Source organism: Neodiprion fabricii, chromosome 2 (assembly GCF_021155785.1).
Source record: "Neodiprion fabricii isolate iyNeoFabr1 chromosome 2, iyNeoFabr1.1, whole genome shotgun sequence".
NCBI classification, from domain to species: Eukaryota; Metazoa; Arthropoda; class Insecta; order Hymenoptera; family Diprionidae; genus Neodiprion; species Neodiprion fabricii.
Genome location: NC_060240.1, coordinates 12,993,729 through 13,019,895, shown reverse-complemented (window position 1 = coordinate 13,019,895; position 26,167 = coordinate 12,993,729). Strand labels below are relative to the sequence as shown.

At 34.6% G+C, this 26,167-nt stretch overlaps 5 protein-coding genes across 12 annotated transcripts; 2 read left to right on the top strand and 3 right to left on the bottom strand.

The window, feature by feature from the left end:
* Positions 1 to 38: 38 nt before the first annotated feature.
* Positions 39 to 5,633, bottom strand: LOC124175694. Of its 4 annotated transcripts, none has more exons than XR_006869218.1 (2): positions 805 to 5,633; positions 39 to 114 (listed from the first exon to the last, which is right to left on the bottom strand). XR_006869218.1 is itself a non-coding variant. In XM_046556104.1 (2 exons), the coding sequence occupies exons 1-2, from the start codon at positions 4,385 to 4,387 to the stop codon at positions 107 to 109; spliced, it is 2,175 nt and encodes a 724-aa protein (XP_046412060.1). In that variant the 5' UTR covers positions 4,388 to 5,633; the 3' UTR covers positions 55 to 106. The 4 variants fall into 4 exon arrangements, 1 of the variants encoding a protein (XP_046412060.1); XM_046556104.1 differs by having other exon boundaries at positions 55 to 114; positions 2,221 to 5,633; XR_006869217.1 differs by having other exon boundaries at positions 61 to 114; positions 462 to 5,633.
* A 533-nt stretch (positions 5,634 to 6,166) lies between these two features.
* Positions 6,167 to 11,640, top strand: LOC124175701 (transport and Golgi organization protein 11). 3 transcript variants are annotated; one of them, XM_046556119.1, is made up of 6 exons: positions 6,167 to 6,410; positions 6,773 to 7,003; positions 9,458 to 9,478; positions 10,078 to 10,172; positions 10,396 to 10,553; positions 11,120 to 11,640. In XM_046556119.1, exons 2-6 carry the CDS (start codon positions 6,778 to 6,780, stop codon positions 11,328 to 11,330), a joined length of 711 nt encoding a protein of 236 aa, XP_046412075.1. In that variant the 5' UTR covers positions 6,167 to 6,410; positions 6,773 to 6,777; the 3' UTR covers positions 11,331 to 11,640. The 3 variants fall into 3 exon arrangements, with proteins under 3 accessions (XP_046412075.1, XP_046412077.1, XP_046412076.1); XM_046556120.1 differs by lacking the exon at positions 6,167 to 6,410 and adding an exon at positions 6,524 to 6,545; XM_046556121.1 differs by lacking the exon at positions 9,458 to 9,478 and having other exon boundaries at positions 6,184 to 6,410.
* A 249-nt stretch (positions 11,641 to 11,889) lies between these two features.
* LOC124175695 (zinc finger protein 470-like) lies at positions 11,890 to 22,645 on the bottom strand. 2 transcript variants are annotated; one of them, XM_046556106.1, is made up of 14 exons: positions 22,464 to 22,645; positions 20,993 to 21,057; positions 20,528 to 20,836; positions 20,249 to 20,453; positions 19,960 to 20,162; positions 19,715 to 19,816; positions 19,030 to 19,545; positions 18,603 to 18,738; positions 18,257 to 18,529; positions 17,985 to 18,181; positions 17,724 to 17,906; positions 16,557 to 16,839; positions 16,009 to 16,128; positions 11,890 to 15,708 (listed from the first exon to the last, which is right to left on the bottom strand). In XM_046556106.1, exons 1-14 carry the CDS (start codon positions 22,516 to 22,518, stop codon positions 15,494 to 15,496), a joined length of 2,862 nt encoding a protein of 953 aa, XP_046412062.1. In that variant the 5' UTR covers positions 22,519 to 22,645; the 3' UTR covers positions 11,890 to 15,493. The 2 variants fall into 2 exon arrangements, with proteins under 2 accessions (XP_046412062.1, XP_046412063.1); XM_046556107.1 differs by lacking the exon at positions 22,464 to 22,645 and adding an exon at positions 22,071 to 22,203.
* LOC124175699 (palmitoyltransferase app-like) lies at positions 22,367 to 24,336 on the top strand. Of its 2 annotated transcripts, none has more exons than XM_046556116.1 (2): positions 22,367 to 22,480; positions 22,623 to 24,336. In XM_046556116.1, exons 1-2 carry the CDS (start codon positions 22,367 to 22,369, stop codon positions 23,616 to 23,618), a joined length of 1,110 nt encoding a protein of 369 aa, XP_046412072.1. In that variant the 3' UTR covers positions 23,619 to 24,336. The 2 variants fall into 2 exon arrangements, 1 of the variants encoding a protein (XP_046412072.1); XR_006869219.1 differs by having other exon boundaries at positions 22,383 to 22,508.
* Positions 24,337 to 24,358: 22 nt separating this feature from the next.
* On the bottom strand, positions 24,359 to 26,121 carry LOC124175702 (stromal cell-derived factor 2). Its single transcript, XM_046556122.1, has 4 exons — positions 25,898 to 26,121; positions 25,056 to 25,251; positions 24,724 to 24,948; positions 24,359 to 24,632 (listed from the first exon to the last, which is right to left on the bottom strand). Exons 1-4 carry the CDS (start codon positions 25,986 to 25,988, stop codon positions 24,461 to 24,463), a joined length of 684 nt encoding a protein of 227 aa, XP_046412078.1. The 5' UTR covers positions 25,989 to 26,121; the 3' UTR covers positions 24,359 to 24,460.
* Between the last annotated feature and the right edge of the window lie 46 nt (positions 26,122 to 26,167).

Sequence of the window (26,167 nt, the reverse complement as noted above, 5' to 3'; positions counted from 1 at the left end):
CACAATCTAACGTGGCATTTCACCACAGATTGTGTTAAGCGCTTGAGAATAACAACTTGTAGTAACATTTCCCCTTATGCTTTTGCCCCTAAATACACTAGAGTGTCTACACCACTGAAATATAATCACTGGAATGATCGCTATAGGTTGGTGGGGGTTCCGGAGACAGAGATAGCATGGAAGGGAAGTATCTTCTTCTACTGGCTACTGCGCATGCATGGGTAAGTCTAGGCAAAAATGAAATGAAATTGATTTACAAACGAAGACGCATGCAAAGAGGTGTAAAGGCTTACTGACAGACTGTATCGGTGCGAGAGAGACGATACTTCCCTGCTATGCTATCTCTCTCTCCGGAAAGTCAGCTATATTTCTAGGCATACAAGTGATAGTGCCAGTATTATTAGGCTGTGATTTCGTGGGCAGCACAAAATTGGGAGCAGCAGCAATTCACTGAAAGTTACTAGCACTTCCGGCGGAAGTTTTTGCTGCTTGAAGTTTATTCATCCAAACAGTAGAGCAGCAAACGCAAAACATTTAGGCCGTGTTCGTAAATTGACTGACAGCACTGAAAATTCCCTAGGACAGAGTCAGAGCTATTCGCGAACTTAAAGGCGCAAAAGAGATAAAGGATTGCTGACAGTGCTGTCAGTCAATTTTCGAATACGGCCTTAATAAGCAGCGCTGCTGCTGCGTCAAACCACTAGACAGATGCTTGTATGTAGTGGTATGTACACTTGTGAACAATGAATCTGAGGGCTAATTTTTCACACTAGATGGTTATGTTGTCAACACAGAGAAACTTACAGCGCCATAGTTGGCTGAGAGCGAAACAAACTCAATCACAATAAACATAATATAACCCATGAGCGTCAGAATATGTGTCAATTCAATGAGTCATTATCCTAAACGTTTCTTAATTAACTTTAAAATCATAGAAAATACTGTAGTAAAAGAAAGTTTTCTTGTTCGTGTAAAACTCAACACAATGGATTCTCTGAAAAGCTTTCGAGTATACTATATTTTTAATTTGTAGAATAAGATTTTTTCCTTTTTGCATGTTTCGCCTAAAAAGGACATATTTTAGACTTCTTTGTTGAAATAAAACAGAAACAAAGGTGCTGTTTATTGCAGCTTTTGGGTAATTTAATGGTAAAAAATTTAGAGAGAAGTTTTATACACAATCACTGATACTTTCCCTTAAGTTGACGCCATTGGCTGAACGGATACATCTGAGTAGCACATCCTTTACTTTGTGGGTATACTGGTTATGGTGCACTGACTGTGTTTGTTTTGGGGATAAATCTCTTGAGCTGCAAGAGCTTCCTGCTACTGAATTTGAAATTTTATCATCTTATTTGTTCTTACTTTGGTTAGTGATACCCTTCCGGGTTTTTCTCTTAACTTTAGAACCGCCTTGTTGTAAACTATCTAAATTTTGTTCTTGCTTCGTTCTATCGAATAAATTACTCAGTTTAGAACCTGTATCATTTGTTTTGTCTTCTTCTATCCCACTAATGCCTATAGCTGCCTTATACAATATACTGAGTAACTTACTCGGCTTATGATTTGCGTTGATAAGATCACTAAAATAGTGTGTTTTATTTCCTTTAACATCAAAACAAAGATCATGTAATTTTTCAAATATAAGACGAATATTAAGTCCTACTCTATCTAGTACCTTAGATAAATTTTTTGGCGTAAAGAGTTTTTTCTCGGCTAAGAAGTGGTTTAAATAATTTTCTTTGTTAAAACAAGATTTATGAAAATCTCTTAAAATATAAGAGGCATTATTTCCTGCCATGGATAATATACCGGATAAATAACTCGGCTTAAAACCTGCCTTATAGAAATCATCTAAAAGCTGTGTTTTGTTTCCTGTCTCATCAAAACAAACATCATGAAAATCTTCTAAAGCAGAACAAATCTTAGCTCTTGCGCCGTGCAATATCTTAGATAAATTTTTCGGCGTGAAACCTTCTTTTAAGAAATGATTTAAATACTTTTTTGTTTCACCTATAAAACAAAAATCATGAAATTTTTCTAAACTATCTGCTGCTGCAGCCAATGCACTGCATAAATCATCCAGACTAAAATCTGCATTATAGAAATCATCTAAAAGTTTTGTTTTTTCTCTTTTTTCATTGAAACAAACACTATGCAATCTTTTTAAAATAGAAGAAGCACGAATTCCTGCTCCACATAACACACAGGATAAGTTACCTGGCCTAAAACCTGCATTATAGAAATCATCTAAAAGTTCTGTTCTTTTTCCTTTGTCATTAAAACAAACACTATGTAATTTTTTAAAAGCGTCTTTAGTCTTAGCTCCTGCTCCACTTAATATACCAGATAAGTTGTGCGGCGTAAAACTTTCTTCCTTATCTTTTTTCTCAATAAAATGCTTTAAATGTCGTGTTTTTTTTCCTTGCTCATCAACAAAAGTATTATATAGTACTTTAAAAGCCTTTGTAGCATTAGTTCCTGCTCCATGCAGAATACTAGACATATTAGTTAGATTTATTCCTTCTTCTTCTAGAGTTTTTAAATTTTGTGTTTTAGTGCCTTCTGCATCAAACCAAAAATCATACAAGTCTTTAAAGGCTTTGGGAGCGTTAGCTCCTGCTCCACTTAAAATACTGGATATACTAGCTAGATTTATCCCTTCTTTTTCTAGAATTTTTAAATATTGAGTTTGATTTTCTTCTGCACCGAACCAAAGATTATGTAAGCCTTTAAAAGCGTTTGCAGCTTTAGCTCCTGATCCACTTAAAACACTTGATATATTGGATAGATTTATTCCCTCTTCTTCTAGAGTTTTTAAATATTGTGTTTTATTTCCTTCTCCATCGAACCAAAGATCGTATAAGTCTTTAAAAGCTTTTGCAGCATTAATTCCTGCTCCATTCAAAATACTAGACATATTAGATATATTTACTCCTTCTTCTTCTAGAGCTTTTAAATATTGAGTTTTATTTCCTTCTTCATCGAACCAAAGATCGTATAATTCTTTAAAGGCTTTAGGAGCTTTAGCTCCCGATCCACCTAAAATACTGGACATATTAGATAGATTTATTCCTTCTTCTTCTAGAGTTTTTAAATATTGAGTTTTATTTCCTTTTCCATCGAACCAAAGATCATATAAGTCTTTAAAAGCTTTAGAAGCTTTAGCTCCCGCTCCGTCTAAAATACTGGATATATTAGCTAGATTTATCCCTTTTTCTTCTAGAGCCTTTAAATATTGTTTTTTTCCTTGCTTATCAAAAAAAGTATCATATAGTTCGTTAAAAGCGTTTGCAGCATTAGTTCCTACCCCGTTCAAAATACTGGACATATTAACTAAATTTATTCCTTCTTCTTCTAGAGTTTTTAAATATTGAGTTTTATTTCCTTTTCCATCGAACCAAAGATCGTATAATTCTTTAAAGGTTTTAGAAGCATTAGCTCCCGATCCGCCTAAAATACTGGACATATTAGATAGATTTATTCCTTCTTCTTCTAGAGTTTTTAAATATTGAGTTTTATTTCCTTCTTCATCGAACCAAAGATCGTATAATTCTTTAAAGGCTTTAGGAGCTTTAGCTCCCGATCCACCTAAAATACTGGACATATTAGATAGATTTATTCCTTCTTCTTCTAGAGTTTTTAAATATTGAGTTTTATTTCCTTCGACATCGAACCAAAGATCATATAAGTCTTTAAAAGCGTTTGCAGCAGCATTAGCTCCTATTCCATGCAAAATATTGGACATATTAGCTAGATTTATTCCTTCTTCTTCTAGAGTTTTTAAATATTGAGTTTTATTTCCTTCTCTATCAAACCAAAGGTCATATAAGTCTTTAAAAGCTTTTGCAGCATTAGCTCCTGCTCTGCCTAAAATACTGGACATATTAGATAGATTTATTCCTTCTTCTTCTAGAGTTTTTAAATACTGTGTTTTGTTTTCTTCTGCATCAAACAAAAGGTCATATAAGTCTTCAAAAGCTTTAGAAGCATTAGCTCCTGCTCTGCCTAAAATACTAAATATATTAGTTAAATTTACTCCTTCTCTTTTCAGAATTTCTAGATATCTTCTTCCTTCTCCATTAATTAAAAAATCTAAGAACTTATTAAACCTAGGTGTATCTTCTCTGCCCGCAACACTTTTAGCAAATTTTCTTTCTTCGTGAAACAAATTCTGTCTAGGTTCATCTTGTAAATCACTAGGAAATACTGAATCTTCATTACTAGTAACATTTATATCCACGCACAGCTTCTTTGATACTGTATCATCTTTGTCTGCAACAGAACGCTTCCGTTTTTTACTCATTTTACGATCTGCTTTACCTGAACTTGTTGAATGACCACTTTGTTCGTGTGAGGAATTTTTAGCGTTTTTTGATGGTAACATAAAAATCTCTTATTATCACAGATAATATAATAACCGGAATGATTAACAAGACAAGTTATTTTTTATGACTAATAAGGTTATTTTATTGGTGTATATTTTTATGGTTTTTATCACTAAATACTATGACCACTTTTGCTTAATTAAAAATAATAACCGTGAGATTTTATTTTCAAAATCGGTAGATCTACCTTCTTTTACCACCTTCTTATTTTTCCATTGAGCGTTGCACTTTTTTATCTTGCCAATAATTATTACCTCTCTGCAATTTTTCTTCCTCGACAATCTTGCTGGATGGACTCGTTGTTTCAGAAGATTGACAAAGTTTTCCAGGCTCTTTAAAATACCCTTGTTCGATGGCTTCATTAACTGATAAACTTTCTAGTAAGCAATTCTTTCCTATTTCTTCGTTACAATTTTTAATCGTTCCAGCAGACCTTACTTCTACCCTTATTAGGTCTTTATTTCGCATATCAGGATTCAATCTAACTTCTAATTCTCCTTCACTGGTATTAAAAGTCAATGCTATATCACTATTATCCGCAAGGTCTGTGTAATTCCTTTTTTCCCCTATGATTTCAACTCTTACTGTACTTTCTCCAATTTTTAGTATGCCGACTGTTAAATTTAAATCTTTAGCTTTTTCACTGTTTAGGATTTTTATAACTTCAATAACACTATCTTCTGGATATTCTATATGAAAATATCCATTATCTATCTCTACTTCTAATTCATCCTTTTGGGTTTGCTTATTTTTGTTTAAAATACTCTCGTATGCTAGATTTTATAGATCGTTTTTAATTTCCTTACATTGTGCAACGATATACTCATTAAATCGAGAAGAATTATTATTACCAACAAATGCAGTAGTTGCATATCCTATCCTACCATGATAGAAGAGATCGTGTCTTACTTTCCCTCCTTTTAATAATAAATTACTAGCAATCTTTTTTATGATTTTTAAGCTTGTACTTGATATTTTATCTGTATTGTCACAGTCTTGAGATTCATTGTTGGAAGAATTACTTTCAGGTGCTGCAGTACTAGAGTTTATATACACAACACTATTAAGAACAACTACTATTTCTTCAAATATAAAATTTATTACAGTTTTATCACAATCACCGTAACATGAATTTAGTCTTATCCCTTTCTTTAAGTATTTATTTGTTATGTGTTGAATAAGCTTTAAAGCACTTTTTTGGTTATATTTGAACTCATTTGGGACAGAGGCAGAGCTAGCTACGAACACAGCAACGCAAGAGCACTAAAAGATTGCTGACACACTAATTTCGGAACGCACTCTACATTTCAGTGGCTACGCCATCATAGACATATAAGAGATGGACTGCGCGGTCCGTGCATCGAGATGAAGCCCTAATTAGACAGAGAAGGCAACAGTGGGAGCCGACCTTTCACTCCAATCGGTGGCTTGGCGGAGAAAATACCTAGGTTATGGAAGTACACCTCCCCGCTAGTCTTTTCATTTTCCCTGCCTGGTGGTTGCTCCCTACTCTTTCGACCGTGCAGCAGAGACTTCGGCTTGCGCTGTTGCTTTCTCTTTCTAATTGAGGCTTCAGCTTGGTACACAGACCGCGCAGTCTATTCCTATGAGTCTCTGTATACACCATACTGCTCAGCACGCGAGAGCACCACCTTTACCGACTGATTGTGATTTTGTTTATTGCAATGCCCAAGTTTTCTGACAACGGTACTAAAAAAACGAAGATTGAGAGTGCCACGAACTTAAGAGATTACGGATCATAGCATAATGGACGTATTCTAAAATTTTTGCGTCCAATACATCCAATACTACCTTTTTGCTGTTGGCATTTTCTCTGTAAACTTCGTGGTATGAGAGGCTGGTATGAGCATGTCCAATTCTAAGTCAGTGGTTATCATCCGTTACGTAATTAACGGTCAGTTGAGAATCGAGCTTTGAAATTATCGAATATGGAACGTTTGGCATTCCGCGGCAAAGTTCGCTCGCTACTTTGATATTCATCTTCGGCGACAACAACGGCAGGTACGTAGGTGTCGTCAAACAAGCATTATTTATTCAAATATGGCCCGATATATAAGCAAATTGATGTCAAAACCGCCCACTCGACGAATCGCACGATTACGAATATCGCAAAACACTGTCCTCGACTATTCGTAGGTTAGGTTTTAATTTTCAACCATCATTATATCACGTCAGGTTCGTCTGTATTTTTCGTATTGTATACAAAAAAGGGTTGAATTCAACGGCTGTTTGCGGCTCTGGTTGTCAAGATATAAATATTCCGACTTTTCAAGCAAAGAAGGTCGAATAGTGTCACGATTCTTGAAATCAGTATCCACTACTTCTCTTTGTCTACATTTTTCTCGTTTTATTATCCATGTCAGGTAAAATGTCCAAGGCTCATAGTCCGACTCGATTCAATGGCGAGGCGGACAGCTTCTATGACTCGAACTTCACCTTGGATATAAACAAACGAATGAGGGTACCTAAGAGCATAAGAGTCAGCGGTGATTACACCGACGAGAATGTTCCTGGGATGAACGGCTCAAGCTGGAATCAGATGCTGGCGAACGAGAAATTCGAGATGCATGTACCAGACAGGATCCTTGTTGCTGGTAAGTTTTAATTCCATTTCAATAACTGGGTGGTGACACAAAGTAAAATAGGATATTCGCCAAAATCTTATGCTCAGTTGCTAACCCATTTGGCACTGGTTTATTTATAAATAGACATCCTAAGCACTCTGTTCTTTGGGTGTATAAATAGGCTGCCCCCTTATGTTTCTGTTCGTTGTTGTTAGTTTACGTTTTGACTTACTAGTCTTCCAAAAATATTGCCAGTCATTCTACCATGTTTTCAACTTGTTTGTGGTGCTTTACTCTTGAGAAATGTTGATACTTTCGTTTTTTATTTCACCAAATGTGCGTTTCATAGTAAAAAAAATGGTTTGTGATATTAATGAGTGTTTGGTTTTTGTTGTCTGTCAACTGAATTACCTTTCTTCTCTATGCGTCTTAATTTAATAATGCTAACACAACGAAATGTTTTTAAAGAAATCATTATTTTGCATCTTTAGAATTACTTTGACGGTGTTAAGTTTGCAAACTATTAAATAGATTATAAATGTGTTTTTCGAGAACCGATTCATTAGGCCCTTCATTTATTAGTGATTCGAATTGAGAATTTTATTTCGAATTTTAGTCAGGGAAAGCCAGGGAAAAGTCAGGTAATTTTTATAACTATTTTCAGTGCCCACCTTGTTTACTGAATTTCAAACAATTCTGAAGTTGTGAGATTGTGATTTCTCTTCAAAATCCGTTATTATGTTAATGTTACAAATTTCAACCTCATTATTCGTACTTGTTTAATTATTGTTCACAATTTGCCCTGCAATTTCTTTTTCCGCCACTGTAACTTTCAATGTTATTCAAGGTAACCCAAAGCTATCCCCCCAGAAGCTACTAATGTAATTGTGAAAATCTGTGAGTAAAACGTTTTCTTGCTGATAGAGAATTTGTCGTTTGTGAATTGGAACCTTTTGAAATTGGCCAATCCGGTAGCATCTGATGGCGCAGAACAGCATTGACTGATCGTCATTTGATTGTTATGCGCTCAGCAACTGTCCTGAACTATCAGATTCTAGTGGATTGGCCAATTTCAAAAGGCTGTAATTCGCAAACGAGAAATTTCCTGTAAAAATTACAAAAACCTTACAGTCTCAGATTTTCATAGTAAACACATTGACAATATATGGGGCAATAGTCCTGAGTTTCCATGTATACATAAAAAAAATTTAGAAAACTTATGGGGTTACATGGGTCTTAAAATTTCAAAAAATCATTTTTTGAAATTTTTTTTATCTAATAGTACAACATGTCAAAAATATTTTCCCAACGTTTCAAGTCAATTGGAGTAAAAGTCTAGGGAAGAGAGCCTTTGGAAATTTTCCTTTCATTAAGCTCGACTGGCTGGGAGCATTGCAGGTATAGCGTTCTTTTATCAAAATTATATTTTCGAAGTCGGTGGACACGATTTCTCAGAAATTAATGCAGTGATGTTATTTAAATTTGGCACAGTGCTTCTAGATAGGATTGACTGGTGGACGAACAAAGGATTTTTTTTTTCTTCTATCACAACTCATTTTACAAGGCAATACATGATGTAAAGAGTAGCGAAAATCGTACTTTGCAAAAAGCTCTGCCAAAAATTGCAATTTCAAGTTTTTTTTAAGAATTCTTCGTTCATTCACTAGCTAAACTCACCTTCTAACAGAAAATATTGGTCTCTTGAATTCAAATGAAGCTACCATGAGTTATTGTGTCTACCGTGAAAGTACTGCGTCTCCGGTAACTAGTTCTGAGCGGCTGAATTTAAAAAATTCTTGGACAGAAATTTTATGAAATATCATTCATATATTGTTCTTTCATATGCCTCAAGTTTGAATAAAATAATTCTTTTATTATATTACAACAAAAAATAAAGAAAAAACGGCATTTTTGAAATTGCAAGACCCATGTAACCCCTTAAGATATGTAAAAAAACACTTGTTTTCTATGAATTTTTCGATACAATGGCCATTCGGTATTGAAGGTACTTGTAATTACTTTTTATGTTGCCATTATCTGTGCAAGTATATTTAATACTATTATTTACTTCGGACTTTATATTTCTTGTCTTTTATTTAAGGATCAATTCTACCCAGTATTCGCAAATATTTTTATTCTTACTTACTTACTATTATTAATGACTGTGACAATCCAAAAATACAAGATCCTTGTGGCATAACTTGTTTTTTTTGTCAGTTTCAAGAATGTTCTAATTTTTTCTGAACTATGAAATTGTGTGCATTAACCTGATTTAAAACTGCCAACATCTATACAGCATATCTTCCCCAGCTATTTTGTATGGTTTACATTGCATTTTTCCATTATGTTTCTTTAGTTTTTAATCAATATTATGACGTCTTATATAAGTGTAACTTCTTGTTTTCCCTTATATTGTCTGTAAACTGTGTTTCATGTGTTTCACGTTCAACTCGGTTATCGTATACTATATTATGTATTTTATAGCTTTCACGGATCAGATCATGCGTACGTAGGATTATATTATCCCAAATTTCATAGGTATTCGATGTTTACTAGTATAGTTTGTGTCATCGGTTTAAGCCAGTGGTGATGGTTATAATTAAGAGGAATCACAGGCAATTTTAAATTCTCAATACTGTACTAGAAAACAAAGTTTTCTAGATTCTTGATAATTTTTTATTCTCTTATTTTTAGTAAACACGGACTAATGTTACTATCCTGATAATCCTTCAGATATTAGAAATATTCTTTCAACGCCATTAGCTTTTCGAAATAAATCCCCTGCAATTGAAATATCCTAGAATTTAATTAGAATTAACCGTCACTTGTAAATTTGAAAGAATGATATTTCAACTTCTCAATTTTTCGGAAATGTCTTCATTTCTTGTACACTACTATTCTTTCTACATGTTACCAAATATTCAGGTATATTGGAAGTATTTCAGCAATTGTTTTTGCTTGATGATTATTTTTTCAAACCTTATTCCACCGAAATGTATTATTTGAATTACCGTCTTAGGAAAGTTGACATTTTTATTAGCTATTCGCATTGACGAAATGAGTAACAGCATTTGAACAAGCCTATTTTTCATTCCTTTAAACAGGACAGGATCAACACGTAGGTACAAAGGCTCCACCTAGAGAAATTATTTTGGAAAATTCCGTTATGCCGCCAGAGCCAGGCATGATCAGAGTCCAGGTAAGTACATGTATTTTCATAGAAATAGATCTGACTTTATTTTTGACATGTTCAAAAAAATGAACTCATGAAAGACCGTATTTTAGTTTACTAATAAAAGTTGTCTTTCAATGTATATACTTTGTTTTTCTTCTATTCTAAAAAGTTGAATATAACAAGGGTAGTAAATCAAGGAAAGTTAAGGAAGTACTCATAAAATCTCTTTTATGTATATCAATTTCAGACTCCGCCCCGCATTTTGACATTGGACGATCATTTTTTCCCTGCCGTCGACGAAGAGGATCCAAATGAATTTACGAATGAAAATACAGAGACGCCATCGACCGTCTCTAGGTCTCGAGGCCGATACAATAACGACAATCAAATTGTCAGGCAAGTTAGGTAGGTGCATATACAGATTGGGGATTCGTGGGTACTGATTCTGAAATCATTCTCTCTTATCACAGTGACATGAGTGATGCAGCTCAATGTTTTCAGGATAAGTAGTAGACGTAGCTGAGGATTAATTTGCAACTGTTCAAAGGCAAAAATGTGTCGATCATGATTTTTATAGTATCAAAATAGTTTTGCAAAGATACACTAACTTTTTCAGTTAGTCCACATAAAACATCGCACAGTTGTTACCTGGTACTTTTCACCCTACGAATGTTTTATTGGATTAGATTGAGGAACTCACGTCACTCTGTTGAAGATTTTTCAATAAAATGGTCTACTAAACTAGTTCATTGATCTCAGCAAAACTATTTTGATACTCTGAAAATAATGATGATTGAGTTTTTGCCTGTGAAATTACCGAAAATAAATTTTGTCGTTATGTTATCGTTACAATTTAACCCAGCAACATCGGGTTCTATCACTTTTCGCTGTGACAAGTAATAAAATATCAGAATAAGGTCCCAGAGGATTGCGCGTATCACACATTTACCAGGGAAATATTGGTATTTCAGGGAACAAACGCCGTCGTACAATTCATTGGATGTCTCGTTGCCGCCGTCGGAAGAAATACAGCACCTCCGGCGTCAGGTCGGAAAGTTGACTCGACGTATTTTAGCGGTTGAAGTTGAGTCCCAACAGCGTCAACAACGGGACAAAATACTGTACGCCGTTGCATTGTCGTACTTCTTTCTAAAAACATTTTTCTGGCTAAGTAGGAACTAAGTTTTACGTTATGTATGATAATGCAAATTAATCTTATTACATGAAATACCAGTCTAAGGTCTACTAGAGTCTTTTATGTGTTTATGATTTTGGATGCAAAGATACAGACCAAAGATCTGACGTGGTATGACAGAGAACGAACTAAAAAAACCATAATCTCCCAGCTTTTTGGAACTGAGAAAAAAAAAAAAAAATGTTTGTGTATTACCTCAGCTAACCACAGACTGAAATACCGATTATATATATATAATACCTTGTACAATTTGACAGTGATTTTGTTTATCGAAGTTATAATCAGCGCTTTTAACTTGAAAAAAAACTCAAGTACTGTTTTATAGATCGTTGAATCGAATGATTGCTTAATTATAGTTTGTTATTCCTATTGTACAGAATGATTTAGGTATATGATCGTAAAATGTTGAAAAGGAGATTCCTTGTCAAAAAATCTATGAATAAAGTTTCTTTTCAAGAAAATTTCGGGTGAACGATTTTTTTTTTCTGCATCAAAAACATTATAAATATTCTTGTATGTATATTTTGATTGGTTGGGTTTTTTTCAATGCAATGAGAGTTCTTGGCAATACTCGAAAAATAATTTGTTTACTTCAATACATCAGAATTTTTTATTGTGAGCCTTACCTGTTGCTTTTGGAATAGCTTTTCAAACCAGTAGAAAAATCTATGAAAGTGGTAACAGTTAGCTAAAGTACGTTTGAAACTTTTTTTTTTTATTTCACCTGGTCGACGCATAAGAAGTCCAGGAATTCATGGAGAGATTCGGTATTATTGAAAAGTAATATAATTTAGAACTCCCCGAATTTTAATCAAAAAGGCGAATGAAATCTTCAATATCTACCCGATAAATATTGACATTCGAAAAGAATCTATCCAAAACAATGTTCCAGTTATACCTGAATCTTCCTGTGTTACATGTTTGTTAATGTATATTTATATCGTATCATAATAGATATGTGCCATAGTACGCACGTAGGTTAAGGTGGCGCTACGTTAGGTCTTTTAATTTAATTTTCTATTTCACTTTGAAATACTCTTTTCCATCTTATTTATCTATTTACTGTTTTTTGAATTAATCCTTCCGTGTTTGATATCAAAAATTTTGTGGCGGTATTTATTGTGTATTTTATTCGCATAGTTCATTTTGAATTTTGACCTTTTACGTTGTTTTTTTTTCTGTCCAATATCGTTTTTCGTTTTATCGCTTTATTCTATCAAATAATTACTTGTGCCATAGTAGAGAGTCATATTAATGGGTAAATTGAAAATTTGATCAAAATGAGACCTAACGTGTGCTGTGACCCCCTCCTCCCACCCCATGTGGTTATTACGCAATTAGCGTTATACAAACCCGTATGTAATTTACAAAATTCAACGTTAATCAAAAGTCCTGTTTATATTGTATGCTATTATATTATACAATAATTAATATTGTATGTAGTCTTGTATTCGTAGCATAACTAACATTATAAATTATAGTATAATGTAAAACAACCCAAAACTGATTGTCGTTTTTTCCCCTTTTTTGCAATATAATATAAATAAGAAATCCGTAGACAAAAAAAAAGACTATCACAGAATATACATTCTGATGTTCAAATGAATATTATTATCGTATGGTTGTCAAAGTTTTTTCTCTTTACGTTGAGATTTGGATTTCTTTATTTTTATCACTCTGATAAAGGATGTAGACATATAAGTGTTTCAAATTTTACACCAGAAGAACATCCTGAACATAGGCTATGCATTTCAAATAGTCGTTTGTCCAACTATGACCGTTAAAATAGAATCAGTCGTTTTGAATTTATCAACACAATTTTTCATCGCCCCATTTTCGTAGAGCCCCGTTTTTTTGAGTTGAATTTTCTCAAAGCCCACATAGACAAATACCTGAAAATTTTAAGTACCATGGCAACATCTCATGTATTCTACCGACCCTCCACTTTTTTCGGACAACCTTCAATATCCCAGACTGCGTAATATTATTACTATCATACTTTAGATCGTAATGTGCTAAGTAGCGGTAGTCAAGTACGTTGTACGCAGTTGTCTGAATCTCAATCGTGATGTATAAAAGTGGTATTCAGAAAAATACAGATACCCAATAGAACAGGAAGAAGTATAGACAGGCTATACATACAAACACTTTGTATATTTATCATTTATTAACTCCCGGCCTAAGGGCTGTTTTGAATAACATAACATAACAAGTACCAATCATGTATATAATATATCTTAGGGTTGTGCAGTTTCCCAAAATCTCGGGGAAAAATGTCTGGGTTCGGGACGGGTTTGTATCGGATCGGGTTCTTTAGTGATACCGGAATGGTCGAGAAACCCGGAATATTCGTAAAACCGAAATCTAAGAAACCCGAAACCCGAAGTGAATATTACATCTAAATGACATTAGTATTGTCAGTAAAAAGTATATTATCAGTCATCAGGAAATCCCAAATATTTCTACAAAACTGCTATTTTTCGGGAATTCCGAAAATCACGGGAACCCGACCCGAAACTAATAGAATTTTCCCGGACCGACCAACCCGAAGAATTCTGGTAACCGCACAGCCCCAGTATATGTATATACACATATATCTATATATATATATGTATACATAAGTATGATAAAAGTGGGATAATAATATTTTTTAAATATTATCTTATGGTATTTTGCATAATAATATCTCTGTTATTTTCCTCTGTTTCTCTATCTACATGTACTTTCACAACATGTATCACAGTAACATCAGTCTTACGCATTTTTTACTTACTACATATTTTTTTTTCTTTTACGTGTATAATATATATGTCTATTTTAGAGTTCAAGTATTTATTTAACATATGTATATGTATCTATATATACATACATAGGTATAAGCATACCAGCGTTTTGAACAGGCACTCTTTAGATGTACTTACATATAGGTATGTACATATACTAAGGATGTCTTATTCTGATATATTTATTGCAATTGATACAAAAGTGGCTACGAGGTATGGACAAAAATACTTTGTACAAAAGTTGTCGGGAGTACGTTGTGCAGTATTTATAAATTTGTTTCAGGTTGGCGCGTGTCGGAAATTTCGGGATCATATTATTTATTTATTTTTATAATCATTTTTGTCAACGTAATCGTAACCAACTAACTTTTGACTAAAACATTTTTCTCTATTCTGGTTTATTACCATGTTTTGAGCTCTAGCAGTGGATTTTCCACGAAAATGGGATACCATAAAAACATTGATATCGAATTTATATTTACAAGTCATGTTGGTAATTAAAAATCATATTTTTTCTACCAAACGACAGAAACGCATTGAAGCATATAAATTATAGATTTTTAATTTTTACAAAATTTTAAATAGTGTAAAAATATGACGGCTTAATGTTATGAACAAATTCTCAAGTTTAATGAATAAAATTAATTACTTTAGATTATTCTTAAAAAATCGATTGAAATTAAGAACAAAGCGATTATTGCTATCATAATAGAAATAAATTTGATATCTGCATTTTAAACTGCAAATAATAACTAATTAGTTACGATGAAAATTCTAATTAGTAGAATGAATTTCGTTAGTACGTATTAGACTTACAAAATCGTTGCTTGCATACGTTACACATACAATATACATAAAATATATAACATACTAAAAGTATTTATGTAGCTAATATCACAGATTATGGCAGTCCTTGTGGTACATTAGAAAACTGCCGTATGTTCATTTCGAGTACTTCGAGAAAAATGCAGAAATTGAATAACATTATGGCCAACTTGTCTAAAGCCTATTACTTATAACTTTGTACATGGCTGATCTGATCTTTTTTTCAGAAGTTTGACGTTTCTTTAAATGTCGATAGTAAACATAATTTCAAAGCCCTTTGATAGGGCTTCTGTTTTGATTTTCTGTTTAATTGAGTGGTGATTTTACTCCTTCTCTTTCCAAAAGAGTTCATTAGAATTTATAAATAATTTGGTGAAATTTTTAGATATTCCTTTAAAAATATGCAGAAATATTTTGCCGCCAGGAAATGTCGATGTTGATCAATCTTCCCTTTTTGCTTAAATTTTACTTGAACGTTATCGTAAAAACGTTCAATTGTGCTAATAATTTTTAATAACAAGTTAGATAAAGCAAACTTATCACTAATATTCGGAAATTGTTGGGGCGTTATCTAGTACGTAGAACATAATATCACCACCGTCCTCTCCAAATATATAGGCATTGCCAAGTACAGATTCTGCCAGACGCGCATCCGACTCGCTAATACTCAGCTGCGGCACCTCGGTCAGAGACAAATCTGGATTCGTTATAGATCCTGGCTGTTCGATGCCTGCCACTTGCAAAAGAATTTCGTGACCTAGGATTGCAATATTGTTTTTAAACCCTACTAGCTGAAACTGCCACAAGCAGTCTCACATGAAAAAATATTTTTTCAAAAGCTGGACGTATTTCTTGGTCAAATTAATTGAATAACAGCAGTTTTGAAAAATTTTGTCTTTTTAATTATTGCAGTTACGTAAATAAATTTACTAATGACCTTCCGGGCTTAAAGCCCTTGTTGCGATGCTTAGAACTTGTCGAATTAAAAAAAAAAAGTTTCCCTACTTAAAGGATTAAAGTAATCTCAATTGCAAATACAATACCCAAATTTGCTCACCAGTTATCGAATTGCAATTGGTTTCATCCTCCGCGGTAAGTTGCACCACACTGTCAGTTTGAGGTGTCTGTAAAAATGCAGTATCGTCTATTCCCGTGACAGACAGCAGCATAGCGCCATCTGAAATTAGGAGAAAAGAATTAGTAATCTGGCTGATCTTGATGAGTCAGCCTACACTTGCCGCTCAGATGTGTTTCTAGCTCAGAAAACATTATTACCTAAACAATATGTTTCCTTCTCTTTGTTGTATTCGCATAACTCGAAAATTGCTAGATCGAATCTAAAATCTAATCAGATCTAAATTAAGAGAACTGCGTCGTTTGAGACCGATATCATCGAAATCCGTTCATTCATTCTACAGATATTGTGGGACAAAATATTCATCACACATACACACACCCAACATTCACTGGAAAATGTTCAGAAGTAATTTTTCAGACCTCAAAACATGGAGACCTGATAAAAAGTCACCAAGAGAGGTGATGAGTCTAAAATGTTTGACTTTTGTTTTTTATCGATCCATTTAATTGAAATGATCGAGAAATTACCTTGCGCATTGTCCGTGTCCCCAAAATCCTTATTATTCACATCTTCGTAATTCACCAAAAATTTGTTATCCTCAATCTGTGCCTGATTAATTGGTTCAACAGGAGCTTTTTCTGTTAACTGATTAAGAAATCCCGGCTTATCCCAGTCCTCTCTCAAGGCATTATGTTGGCGTTCGAAGTGCCTTCGCACGCTATGTCTGTGTCTGAACGCCATTCGGCAATACGGACAGCGATAAACAATCCCGCTATGACTCGTCTGCGTGTGACGTTTCAACTGACATTCCTGCAGATCATAAAAGTGAATTTAGAAACGGTTAAATTCCTCATAAATGAAACAGGTAGTGTTCTGACCGTCACGTCAGGCACGCTGAACCCAGGCTCTGCACTTTAATTTTTAAGTCAACTTTGAGTAGTAGCTTTTGATACGAGAAGAGTATCTAATAGCCAACGATCGTATAGCTAAAAGATACTAGTTCTGTCTCTACTTTGAATTCTGAAATTTGGAAGGTGATCGATAATTGTTTAACTGCACTCATTTTACACGAAACAATGTTTTTCAACAATCGTACTATAACTTCAATACCGTTTGTATTGTTTTAATCAAACTTGGTACACACTCTAATGCGACATTTAGTTTTCACATAAATTAAAGACTTGTTAAATTTCGTGATATTACTTACTGATTGGAAATTTTTGCACTTTTTATATTATAACTCACAGGGTTTAGTTCGGACGTTGTTCTAGTTCTTACGAAAAATACTTCCCAGAATATAATATGTACCAATGTCATTAAAAACGTACCAACGGTGTCGAATTTAATGGGTGAAAAAAGATGAAAACGTCGTTTCGGATAAAATGAATACAGTGAAAACATTACGAACTATTCTCAAATTTCAAAGCCCAAATTAAAGTTAAAATCAGTGTCTTTCAGTCGTATAATCGTTGGTTATTTGAGTACCTTCCCGTATCAATGGCAGCTATTTAAAGTTATCTGAAAAACCAATCATGAAAGGGTGTCCCCTTTTAAATCATCGATTCAAGTTCGACTCATTTTCTCGGAAATCGTGCGGAAAAACTTTTCAAAATTTTACAATACAATATCTGGCCACCATATTAACATTTTCGCAAATTTCAGCTCATTTTAGGCAACGTTGTGTATCACCTCACCTTATGGAAGGATTTAGGACACGTTGCACACATGAATTGGGCAGGCTTAGTGTGGCTTTCAATGTGCTTGTTGAATTTGAGCTTATTTGCAAACTGTAGAGAGCAGAGAGAGCATTTGTACGGTGTTTTTTCACTGTGAAATTTGGTATGGTGCTTTTGGTAGTTACACTTCTGAAAGAAACTCTGAAACAAGGGGTGCAAAGGTATATATAACCATTTTACTACAAGGTTCGAGCATCTCAACCACATCTGCAAACTCACTTTATCGCACTTGTCGCATTGGTATTTCTTGTTCCCATGTAAAAGCATGTGGATGTCCAGAGCTTTTTTGCTTTTCAATTTCTTCCCGCAAATGCTGCACGGTATTTGCGCTGCCTGATGAATTGCTTTATGCTCTTTCAGAACACCAATGCGATGAAATCTTCGCTGGCAAATGTCACACTCGTAAGTTCGCTCCCCTGAAAGACAACCGTATTGAATACAGCTCTCGCCACAATAAATTCGGTTACAGCGGAGCTTCTTTCACTGCTCACCGTGCGAACTGAGGTGCTGCTTCAAGCTGTATGGAGTTTTAAAAACGTCGCCACACTTCTCACATATGACAGGTTTCTCCGGCGGTTTTTTTCTCACCCGTTTCGCCGCTGGTTTCGGGTTTTCGTGTAGCTTCAGGTGCCGATTCAAGTGCGCTCTATGCACAAACCGTTTGCTGCATTGTAGGCACTCATGCTTTGGAGTCAAACATTTGTGTGCCTCAAGTTCGGACTGCGATGAAAACGGAGAGTGGCACCACTTGCAATTATTCCAAGCTGCAATGTAAAAGTACACATTCGGTTAAAAAACATCTTCAGAAAAGAAGCAAACATCTTTGATTATGCATACCTGTGTGCTTGACCATGTGTCTTCTTAAGTACTTTTTCAACATAAAAGGTTTCTGGCAGTACGGACACTCGTAATGGTAGTCCAATTTTTGGGAAAAACACGTGTGTGACAGCAAATTCTCTTTTCTGGCAAATACCTGCGATACAAGCAAAATTGATATCAAATAATCCTGAAGTCTGTTCAAGTTGTGTTTCCAAACTTTAAGATAAGGTACTATTCAGTGAAAAAAAGACCGTGCAGAAAATTGTAAGCAAAATTTTATCCCGAAACATTGATCCTCTTTTAAACCTTATCGAGTCTTTTCTGTCATTTCATACCTGCTTACCAGATTCATGATGAAAAAAAAAAAACGATAAATCTGATGGAGAATGAAAAATATACAAAGAAACGATAAAAAAAAAGTCTTAGCTGTCTTGTATCTACTCACTAGTAGACAAGCAGGGCATATGAATTCCCCAGTGTGTTTGCGCAAGTGACGATATAAGTAGTCGACCTTCTCGAATTTCTTATCGCATATATCACACTCAAGGTTGTCAATTCTTTTGTTAATATTGTCGACATCAGGCACAATATCTAAAAGCTCTGAGGCAAGCTCTTCGACGTTAAACTTTACAGAATCCGAGGCTGAAATATTTTCCACTGAAAGCATAGAGTCAGTCATTGTGTTCAGTCCTAAATTCATGTTTAGACATTGATTCTCAAGGATCGATTTGAGTGACGAATTCTCTATCAGTGAACCATTGTTCTGGAGTAAATCATTCACGTTTATAGAATTCGTGTCTAAAATTGGTAGATCTGAGTGATGAGAATCTTTATCATTCGGCGTTGAAGTTGCTAACAAACTGCTCTCTGTTATTGCCTTTCCGGCTTTGAATTTCTCTAATATATCTTTCATCGCTTCCGATGTCTGTCCTTCAGAATCACTTATATTCAGAAAGATGGTCTGAAAATTAACAATCATTGGATGACCAAGAAATGAATGATGTTTTATAAATTGTGAAGATTTTTTTTTCATAGTGTTTCAAAATCTAAAACTAATGTTTTATTTTTTTTCGGCAAACTGCACAGGATATCATAACTACATATTTGACAATCTTCAAGTTCTTACTTACTTGTGCATTTTGTTGCTGTTGACTTTCGGATGTCGGTATTCCAACTACACTGTCGTTGGATGATTCCTCCGGGTGTTTGGAACTCTTGTGACGTTCCAAGGCCTGTGATCAGAGACACAAAACAGAGTTGTCTATAGTATACATTTTTTTGAAAATTATCTCCCATAGGTGATTCAGATTTTATTACACTAATCGTGAGTTTAAAGCTAAGTGCATAACAGATATGATAAATTTTTACAAATTACCGTCACATTGTTACATTTCTTGTTACATATATTACAATAAACGCCAATCAATGGCTTATAATGCTCCATTAAATGCTTGGCATAAGCGACGACAGAGCAGATAACAGTTGAACAAATTCTGCAGTTCCACGTTGCTTTATCATCCCTAGCTCCGAGATGCTGTGCAGGCAATTTCTCAGCCAATTCCTGAGCGACATCTTTTTCTGGTAATAATTCAGATGGATTATTATTAATTATTACCATGGTGTTAGCATTGTTTTACTTTCCTTCAAATCTCAACTGTACCCACTTAGTAACCCAATCTGTTCGCCATTTTTCTCTGTCTTTATCACTTGTTGGATTTCTGAATTTGGTATAGTTGCGCTGACATTAGCAAAGTCAGCGTTAAACACTGGCATCTTCATCCTCAACGCATAATAAGGTGCGTACCAAACTCTCAGCTCCTCGCCTATGGCTATTGTGCGCATCGCGGTGTAAAAAATATCCTGTTCCACCTAAAGAGGTTGAAAGAAAAAATAAATGCGTGACCTAAGTGTAAACAAGAGCTGAAAGTATTTCAAAAGCTTACCTGATAGCAGATCAGATTTTGCTCCTTGGCGTTTGACGCCGGGCCAACAAAACACATCCAATTTGAGCTGTTCTCGTTTGAATAATCCAGATGATATGTTTCAGAGGTAGATTTGCCAAATACTCTAATTGGGAAATGGGTTAATGGATTCATTGTCCATATTCTTTTAGCGTAGAGTGGACCAAACGTTGTTCCTCTGGGCAGTTCGATCCTTGTTGTGACCGTCATCAAACCATCCGCCATTTTGGTGATTTCCAGATTTTCAGGTAGTGTCTGTCTCGCCCTTGACAAGACTGGTGCATCTTTAACCTGACCATTGCAGAAGAAAAAATCAACAACAAACACTTATTAGAAATGATCTATTTGTTGGGCTGCAAATTATATTAAGCGGACACTTTCTTTCTTGTGTTTTCAAAACAGTCACTTCAGATATAAAGCAAAAAAGAAACACAGGTCCCTCCTTACATAATGAAGATCCAGTAAAAACGGACATGTTGTCGTGTCATGTTGCTGCCCGCAAACACTGCAAGCTGAAAATTAATTAACATTTCAAGAAATAATCCTTATTTCTTGATAGATGAAATATGTGAAAACCGATAACAGATATACTGTTTGAAATTTACAGGAGTAGACGTGCAAAGATCATGTCAATGGTGAAATGACGCTAAAACACGTAACTTTTATCGCACTTCCATAGTCGTCATAAAAAATTTACTTTTATTCAGAAATATAAATATTTACATGTGCAAAGAATGTTTCGAAGAATTTTTCTCTTCACTATCTTAGCAATAATCTGTGTACAATCTTTATATCTATGACATTAAAAGTAGAATTTTGTTTATTAACACACAAAATCACATATGCAAAGAAATTTTGTGTTCGGAGTATTGGAAATATTTGTTACATGTGCTTGGTAATCAAGTGGTGTGTAATACAAGGGATCATGCCATCAATATCTTTCGAGATTATTTCGTAATCTCCGAAATCACACTGAAATCAGTAATATTAAAATAAAATTCTGTTTTATTAATCATTGGGAGTCATGAGAAACTATTTAGGATTACAAAAATCTCTTTATAATTTTACGAAATCATATGAAAACTAAGAAATTGTGAGAAATCGCGTAATCAAAGTAAAATTAATTGTGAAGTAATCTCTCGTAATTCCCGTATAAAATGTGAGTAATCATGAAATATGTAATCACGCTGACACTTTCAATTTTTAATTCAGTGAAACACCCCTTGTTGGTAATTGCAGAGAATTGATTTTCATTCTCAAATATAATAATTTCACATTCGCAAAACATATTTCGAAGAGTTAATTACTGTCTCTGTTGTCTCAAAAATATTCCTTTGGCATGCTTTGTAATTACAGGAATTTCATTTTTATTACACGTAAAATCTTCGAGTATATTTTTGTGCAGAGATTTTTTGGTCTATCCTGGCGAGAAAAAATTAATTTTTTTTTTACAATTTTAAAAAATATGCCAGTATGAGAAATTTATTGAAAAATGGATGTTTCGTAATTATTCAAAAATTTTTACTAGATTGCCGATCCTTCTGGACTTTTTTTTGTACATTATAGTTGAAATTTTCTAGTTGGATGCTAGGCACAAAGGAACAGAAGTACCATTTCGTAATCACCGAACGATTACTATGTTGAATAATGATTGTAAATATGGGATAACAACGAAACTATAAATTACAGCTTTGGACCACGTGTCATTTCGTGATATATACGTGTATATACATATATAATTGTTCATTTGTTTGGTGTTTGTTTTTATTTCGCTTTGTATATAATGCCCCCGTCGGCCGAACTAGTGGCGAAAATACGTGAATGACCGTTGCACGGAATTTATTTCACGGGATCGCAACTGAACGTAGACGGGCCGATTGCCTCTGTTGTCAAGGCGGCTCCGTCCCCTCGGTCCTACCTGACAAGCTGACTTCAGTATCCTTGCTTTTTCGCACCACAGCAGGTAAATTCATCTCCGATAAATACCGGTTTAAGATTATCCGAGTCGACAATTCATCATTTGTTAAACTAAATACGGCTCCCAATTCTTATACCAAAATCCTGATCGCTATTACAGATATGTTATCCAACATGGCGTCGTAGCAGTTTGCAGCCCTGTTTTCTAACGGAAAACGGCCGTTACGAGAAAGCGCGGGATTCCAGAAATACCGTTCAAATCCGCCACTTCGCCGTAAAAATAATTATGCAGAATAAATTTATTCTGACGGTCATCAGATTCTGTCCAGTCTTCAGTTTGATATTTAGTTTTTTTGTCGTCGCTTCAACGTTAACGATAAGCGAAGAAATATCACCAATTTTCGTATTTCTTTGCGCGCAAGTCTACGCAAATTGGTTTTCGATACACAGAATTAGTCGGGCAACCATCGTAATCGCCTCGAACTCAAACTTATCAGCTCAGGGCGATTCTTTCGCGGTTCAAGTCCAGACCGATGATTCATCCACGATTTGTCGCGTTCCCACAATTAAACCACCGATAAACAAAAACGACAAGTTTTGGTACTGCGAAAAATGTATTCAGTACACTTCTCGCCCCACTAGACATTGCGTTCACTGCAAAAAATGCTCTCATTATCGCGATCACCATTGTTTTTTGCTTGGCGGCTGCATACTGCGGCAGAACATGGGCAGCTTCATTCTAATTTGTCTCTACACTTCATTCGCCTCAATTTACTCCTTGATCATTATCGGTTCCTACTTGTATGATCATCTGGACCATTTTTTCGGAGCCAACTCGGGCGCCTTCCAACTCATTTTGCACTTTTCCTTCCCGTTTGCTCTGGCGCGGTTTTTGTTGTACGGCCAAGAGTCCTGTGTTGTCTTAGTAATGCTGTTCGATTTACTCTTTGCTGTCTCATCCATCTGCCTGATATTCGGGCTGTGGAAATTTCACGCTTGTCTAACTGGCCGGCAACGCTACTATCCTCATTCTATCAAAAAATACAACATCATCGAAATATTCGGGAGTTATGGTCTCTGGAATTTCCTCTTTCCATTCAACGGCTTTTTCAGGGCTAAAAAATTACACGAAACAGGCATATGGAAAGAAATGTAATCATTTCTCATTCTGCGTATGATCATCATTCCCCATGTGTGAAAAAACTTTTTTTTCACTGCCGAATCGTCGTAACATCGAAAAATGATGTCTTGAGGCTGGAGAAAAAGAACGTAAATTTTCAAAAGTTTCCTCCTAAAGTACAAGTTTTCTATGTGGTTTCGTCTAATAGGCCTCTCGCCACTTTGGTTGTAATTAATTGTTGATTATATAAGAACATTGATGCATAAAATCACGTAACAAACAAAATCTGTTGAATATTTTCGCCTTAAATATTAATTTCATTGTTTTCCAGTGAAAACTGTAGTGTGCAGCGATATATTATTTTTAGAGTAATAGTGAAGTACCTACGAATTTTCGATAACATGACGTATTCTAAACCGAGGACATGAAAGCATGTTATGTGAAATTGCACATCTGGAGCTCCATATTATGGGTCAAGGAAAGAGCCCTACCAATTTTAGCAGAATTCGAAATCTGGTGGTCTGATACTTTTCTTATGAGTGTGGATATCTATGATTTTTTTTAAATCGAAGTTAGGACATTGAAAGAATATTGTTATTAAATTAAATAACAACATTCTGTCTCTTTCTCATAATGTATATAATATGTATAATCGTTTAGTATTACTTTGCTTCTTTGAACCTAAGTGAAATAGATAAATCAAATGTAAATTCTAAGAACTGTAAATATACTAGATTCATAACGTTTTGCTAAGGAAAAAAAAAAGAAAAAAGAAATAACTATTTATTCGATTTATTCAGTTTCATCTTCGTTTTCCTCTTTATTCATTACTGCGATATAAAATAAATAATTACTGTAATTAATTTGTCTAATCGAGTTTAGAGTTCCGTATGTTGATAGGTATGTTGCGCCTTGAAGTCGCTGGGGTGTATGAAAAGACCTTCCATTGATTTCCAATTTGAGTTGTCTCCCATCGGTGTGTACATTCCAACGACTTCAACTTGGCCAGTTATTGGATTGCCGTAAGTTCTTTCACTGCTTGATAAGTACCTGAAGTATAAAATTGATTCATATTAAACTCACATGCTGAGTTTCGTGCCTGTTTCAGGTTTTCGCTGTATATCCCTTTTATGAAACTCACACGTTCGTGTCAATATGCTTCAGCATTATTGGATTATCCCTTTCCCAAAATTCACTCTGGCAAACCACTAGCCAGTCATCCCCTGTGTCCCCTTCGCCTTTTTCATCGCCGTATGCTGATATTTCCTGGTTACCACTCAAAGGTGAGCTGAAGTGGTGCGAATGCAGATTTTTCTTCGTTGATAGATGCTCCAGTCTCACTATATCTCCACATTTTATTGGTTTTCTGTTTCAATATATGTATCACAAAGTTTAAAAGCATGCTTTGAACCAGTCAACATTATGCTCAGTCTTGTGCTAAGCCCTTTTTGGATAATGAATATGGATTATTACCCTCGGATACATTGCTTTCCAGTTTCAGCTTTTACAAGCCAATGTGAGTTACCATCTTCCTGAATTTCTGTTGCTGTAACAGATTGCTGACCGCTTCCAGTTCCGTACTTTATACTATGCGAATGCAGTCTGACATTAGAGCCAATGTTCAGAAGTTTTAATACTGATCCACAGGTCACATAATTTGTTCCCTTTGCTGAAATAATAATTGAATATGGAATTTGTGACATATAAGTAGTTTCATAAAATTTTTGATAATGAAAATTTTGCTGAAAGACCAGAGTTTTCAATATTTAAAACTGAATTCATTAAGGGGTTCATTTTGAAAATTTCCAATGTACAGAGTATTTCATATTTTTTTAAGGATATACTATTTGAATTAAAAATAGGATAAAATCAACATCAGAATGTTTTCAAAAAATAATAATCTTTCCGGATATCCCCGGATTTTTTCAGTTTACTTTATAATTTCTAAATCCTGTCTATGATAGAATTAAATTTTTCTGAAAATGCTTTTTGGTATTATATTATGTTTCTCTCATTTTTCGTGCATTACTAGTCAAAATTTTTTGAAATCCTAAACCACTGAAAAGTCACAATCCACAAAAATTTTCTCCGAGTTTTTCATCCAATTTTAGAGAAAAATCTAAAGATTTTCGCAGTATAACAGAAAAAAAATTCTACTAGCAATATTTGTAATTTAAGAAATTATTCACTCATAAAATTCAGTTGGTAAAAAATGTTTTTGGATCCGTGACATTTGCATCTTATCTAGATTCAAACCTCCTATCGAGGTGCAAGAATGAAATTTAAAGGTGAGTAAAAACAGTAAATATATTTACCATATACATTTTGTGCGTTTAGAACAATAATCCATGGAATTGTGAAATACAGCAAACTGCAGCATAGAAGATTCATCTTCTGCGTGGACATTTTCGAGTTTACAATTACTGTGTACTACCAGTTAAAATACGTGGTGAAACGTGACTGGTGTGAATGAATTATCAGTCTCCGTACTAGCTTGAGAAGTTACCACGTTCCGGCAATAGAATTACAATGGATTACAACAGATGCAGCCAATGAGATTCACGTCTACATAGCATGGCCAATGC

Excerpts from the sequence above, each read along its gene's own strand:
- LOC124175694 (XM_046556104.1), bottom strand. The coding sequence starts at position 4,387 with ATGTTACCATCAAAAAACGCTAAAAATTCCTCACACGAACAAAGTGGT.
- LOC124175701 (XM_046556119.1), top strand. The coding sequence starts at position 6,778 with ATGTCCAAGGCTCATAGTCCGACTCGATTCAATGGCGAGGCGGACAGC. Across the intron at positions 7,004-9,457 it reads AGACAGGATCCTTGTTGCTG|CTTTCACGGATCAGATCATG; the intron begins GTAAGTTTTAAT and ends TGTATTTTATAG. Across the intron at positions 9,479-10,077 it reads TTTCACGGATCAGATCATGC|GACAGGATCAACACGTAGGT; the intron begins GTACGTAGGATT and ends TCCTTTAAACAG.
- LOC124175699 (XM_046556116.1), top strand. The coding sequence starts at position 22,367 with ATGACCGTTGCACGGAATTTATTTCACGGGATCGCAACTGAACGTAGA. Across the intron at positions 22,481-22,622 it reads TACCTGACAAGCTGACTTCA|ATATGTTATCCAACATGGCG; the intron begins GTATCCTTGCTT and ends TCGCTATTACAG.
- LOC124175695 (XM_046556106.1), bottom strand. The coding sequence starts at position 22,518 with ATGAATTTACCTGCTGTGGTGCGAAAAAGCAAGGATACTGAAGTCAGC. Across the intron at positions 20,454-20,527 it reads AAAATCTGATCTGCTATCAG|GTGGAACAGGATATTTTTTA; the intron begins GTAAGCTTTTGA and ends CAACCTCTTTAG. Across the intron at positions 16,840-17,723 it reads GTCCTAAATCCTTCCATAAG|GAATGTCAGTTGAAACGTCA; the intron begins GTGAGGTGATAC and ends TATGATCTGCAG.
- LOC124175702 (XM_046556122.1), bottom strand. The coding sequence starts at position 25,988 with ATGTCCACGCAGAAGATGAATCTTCTATGCTGCAGTTTGCTGTATTTC. Across the intron at positions 25,252-25,897 it reads AAACGCACAAAATGTATATG|CAAAGGGAACAAATTATGTG; the intron begins GTAAATATATTT and ends TTATTATTTCAG. Across the intron at positions 24,949-25,055 it reads GGAAAGCAATGTATCCGAGG|AAAACCAATAAAATGTGGAG; the intron begins GTAATAATCCAT and ends ATATTGAAACAG.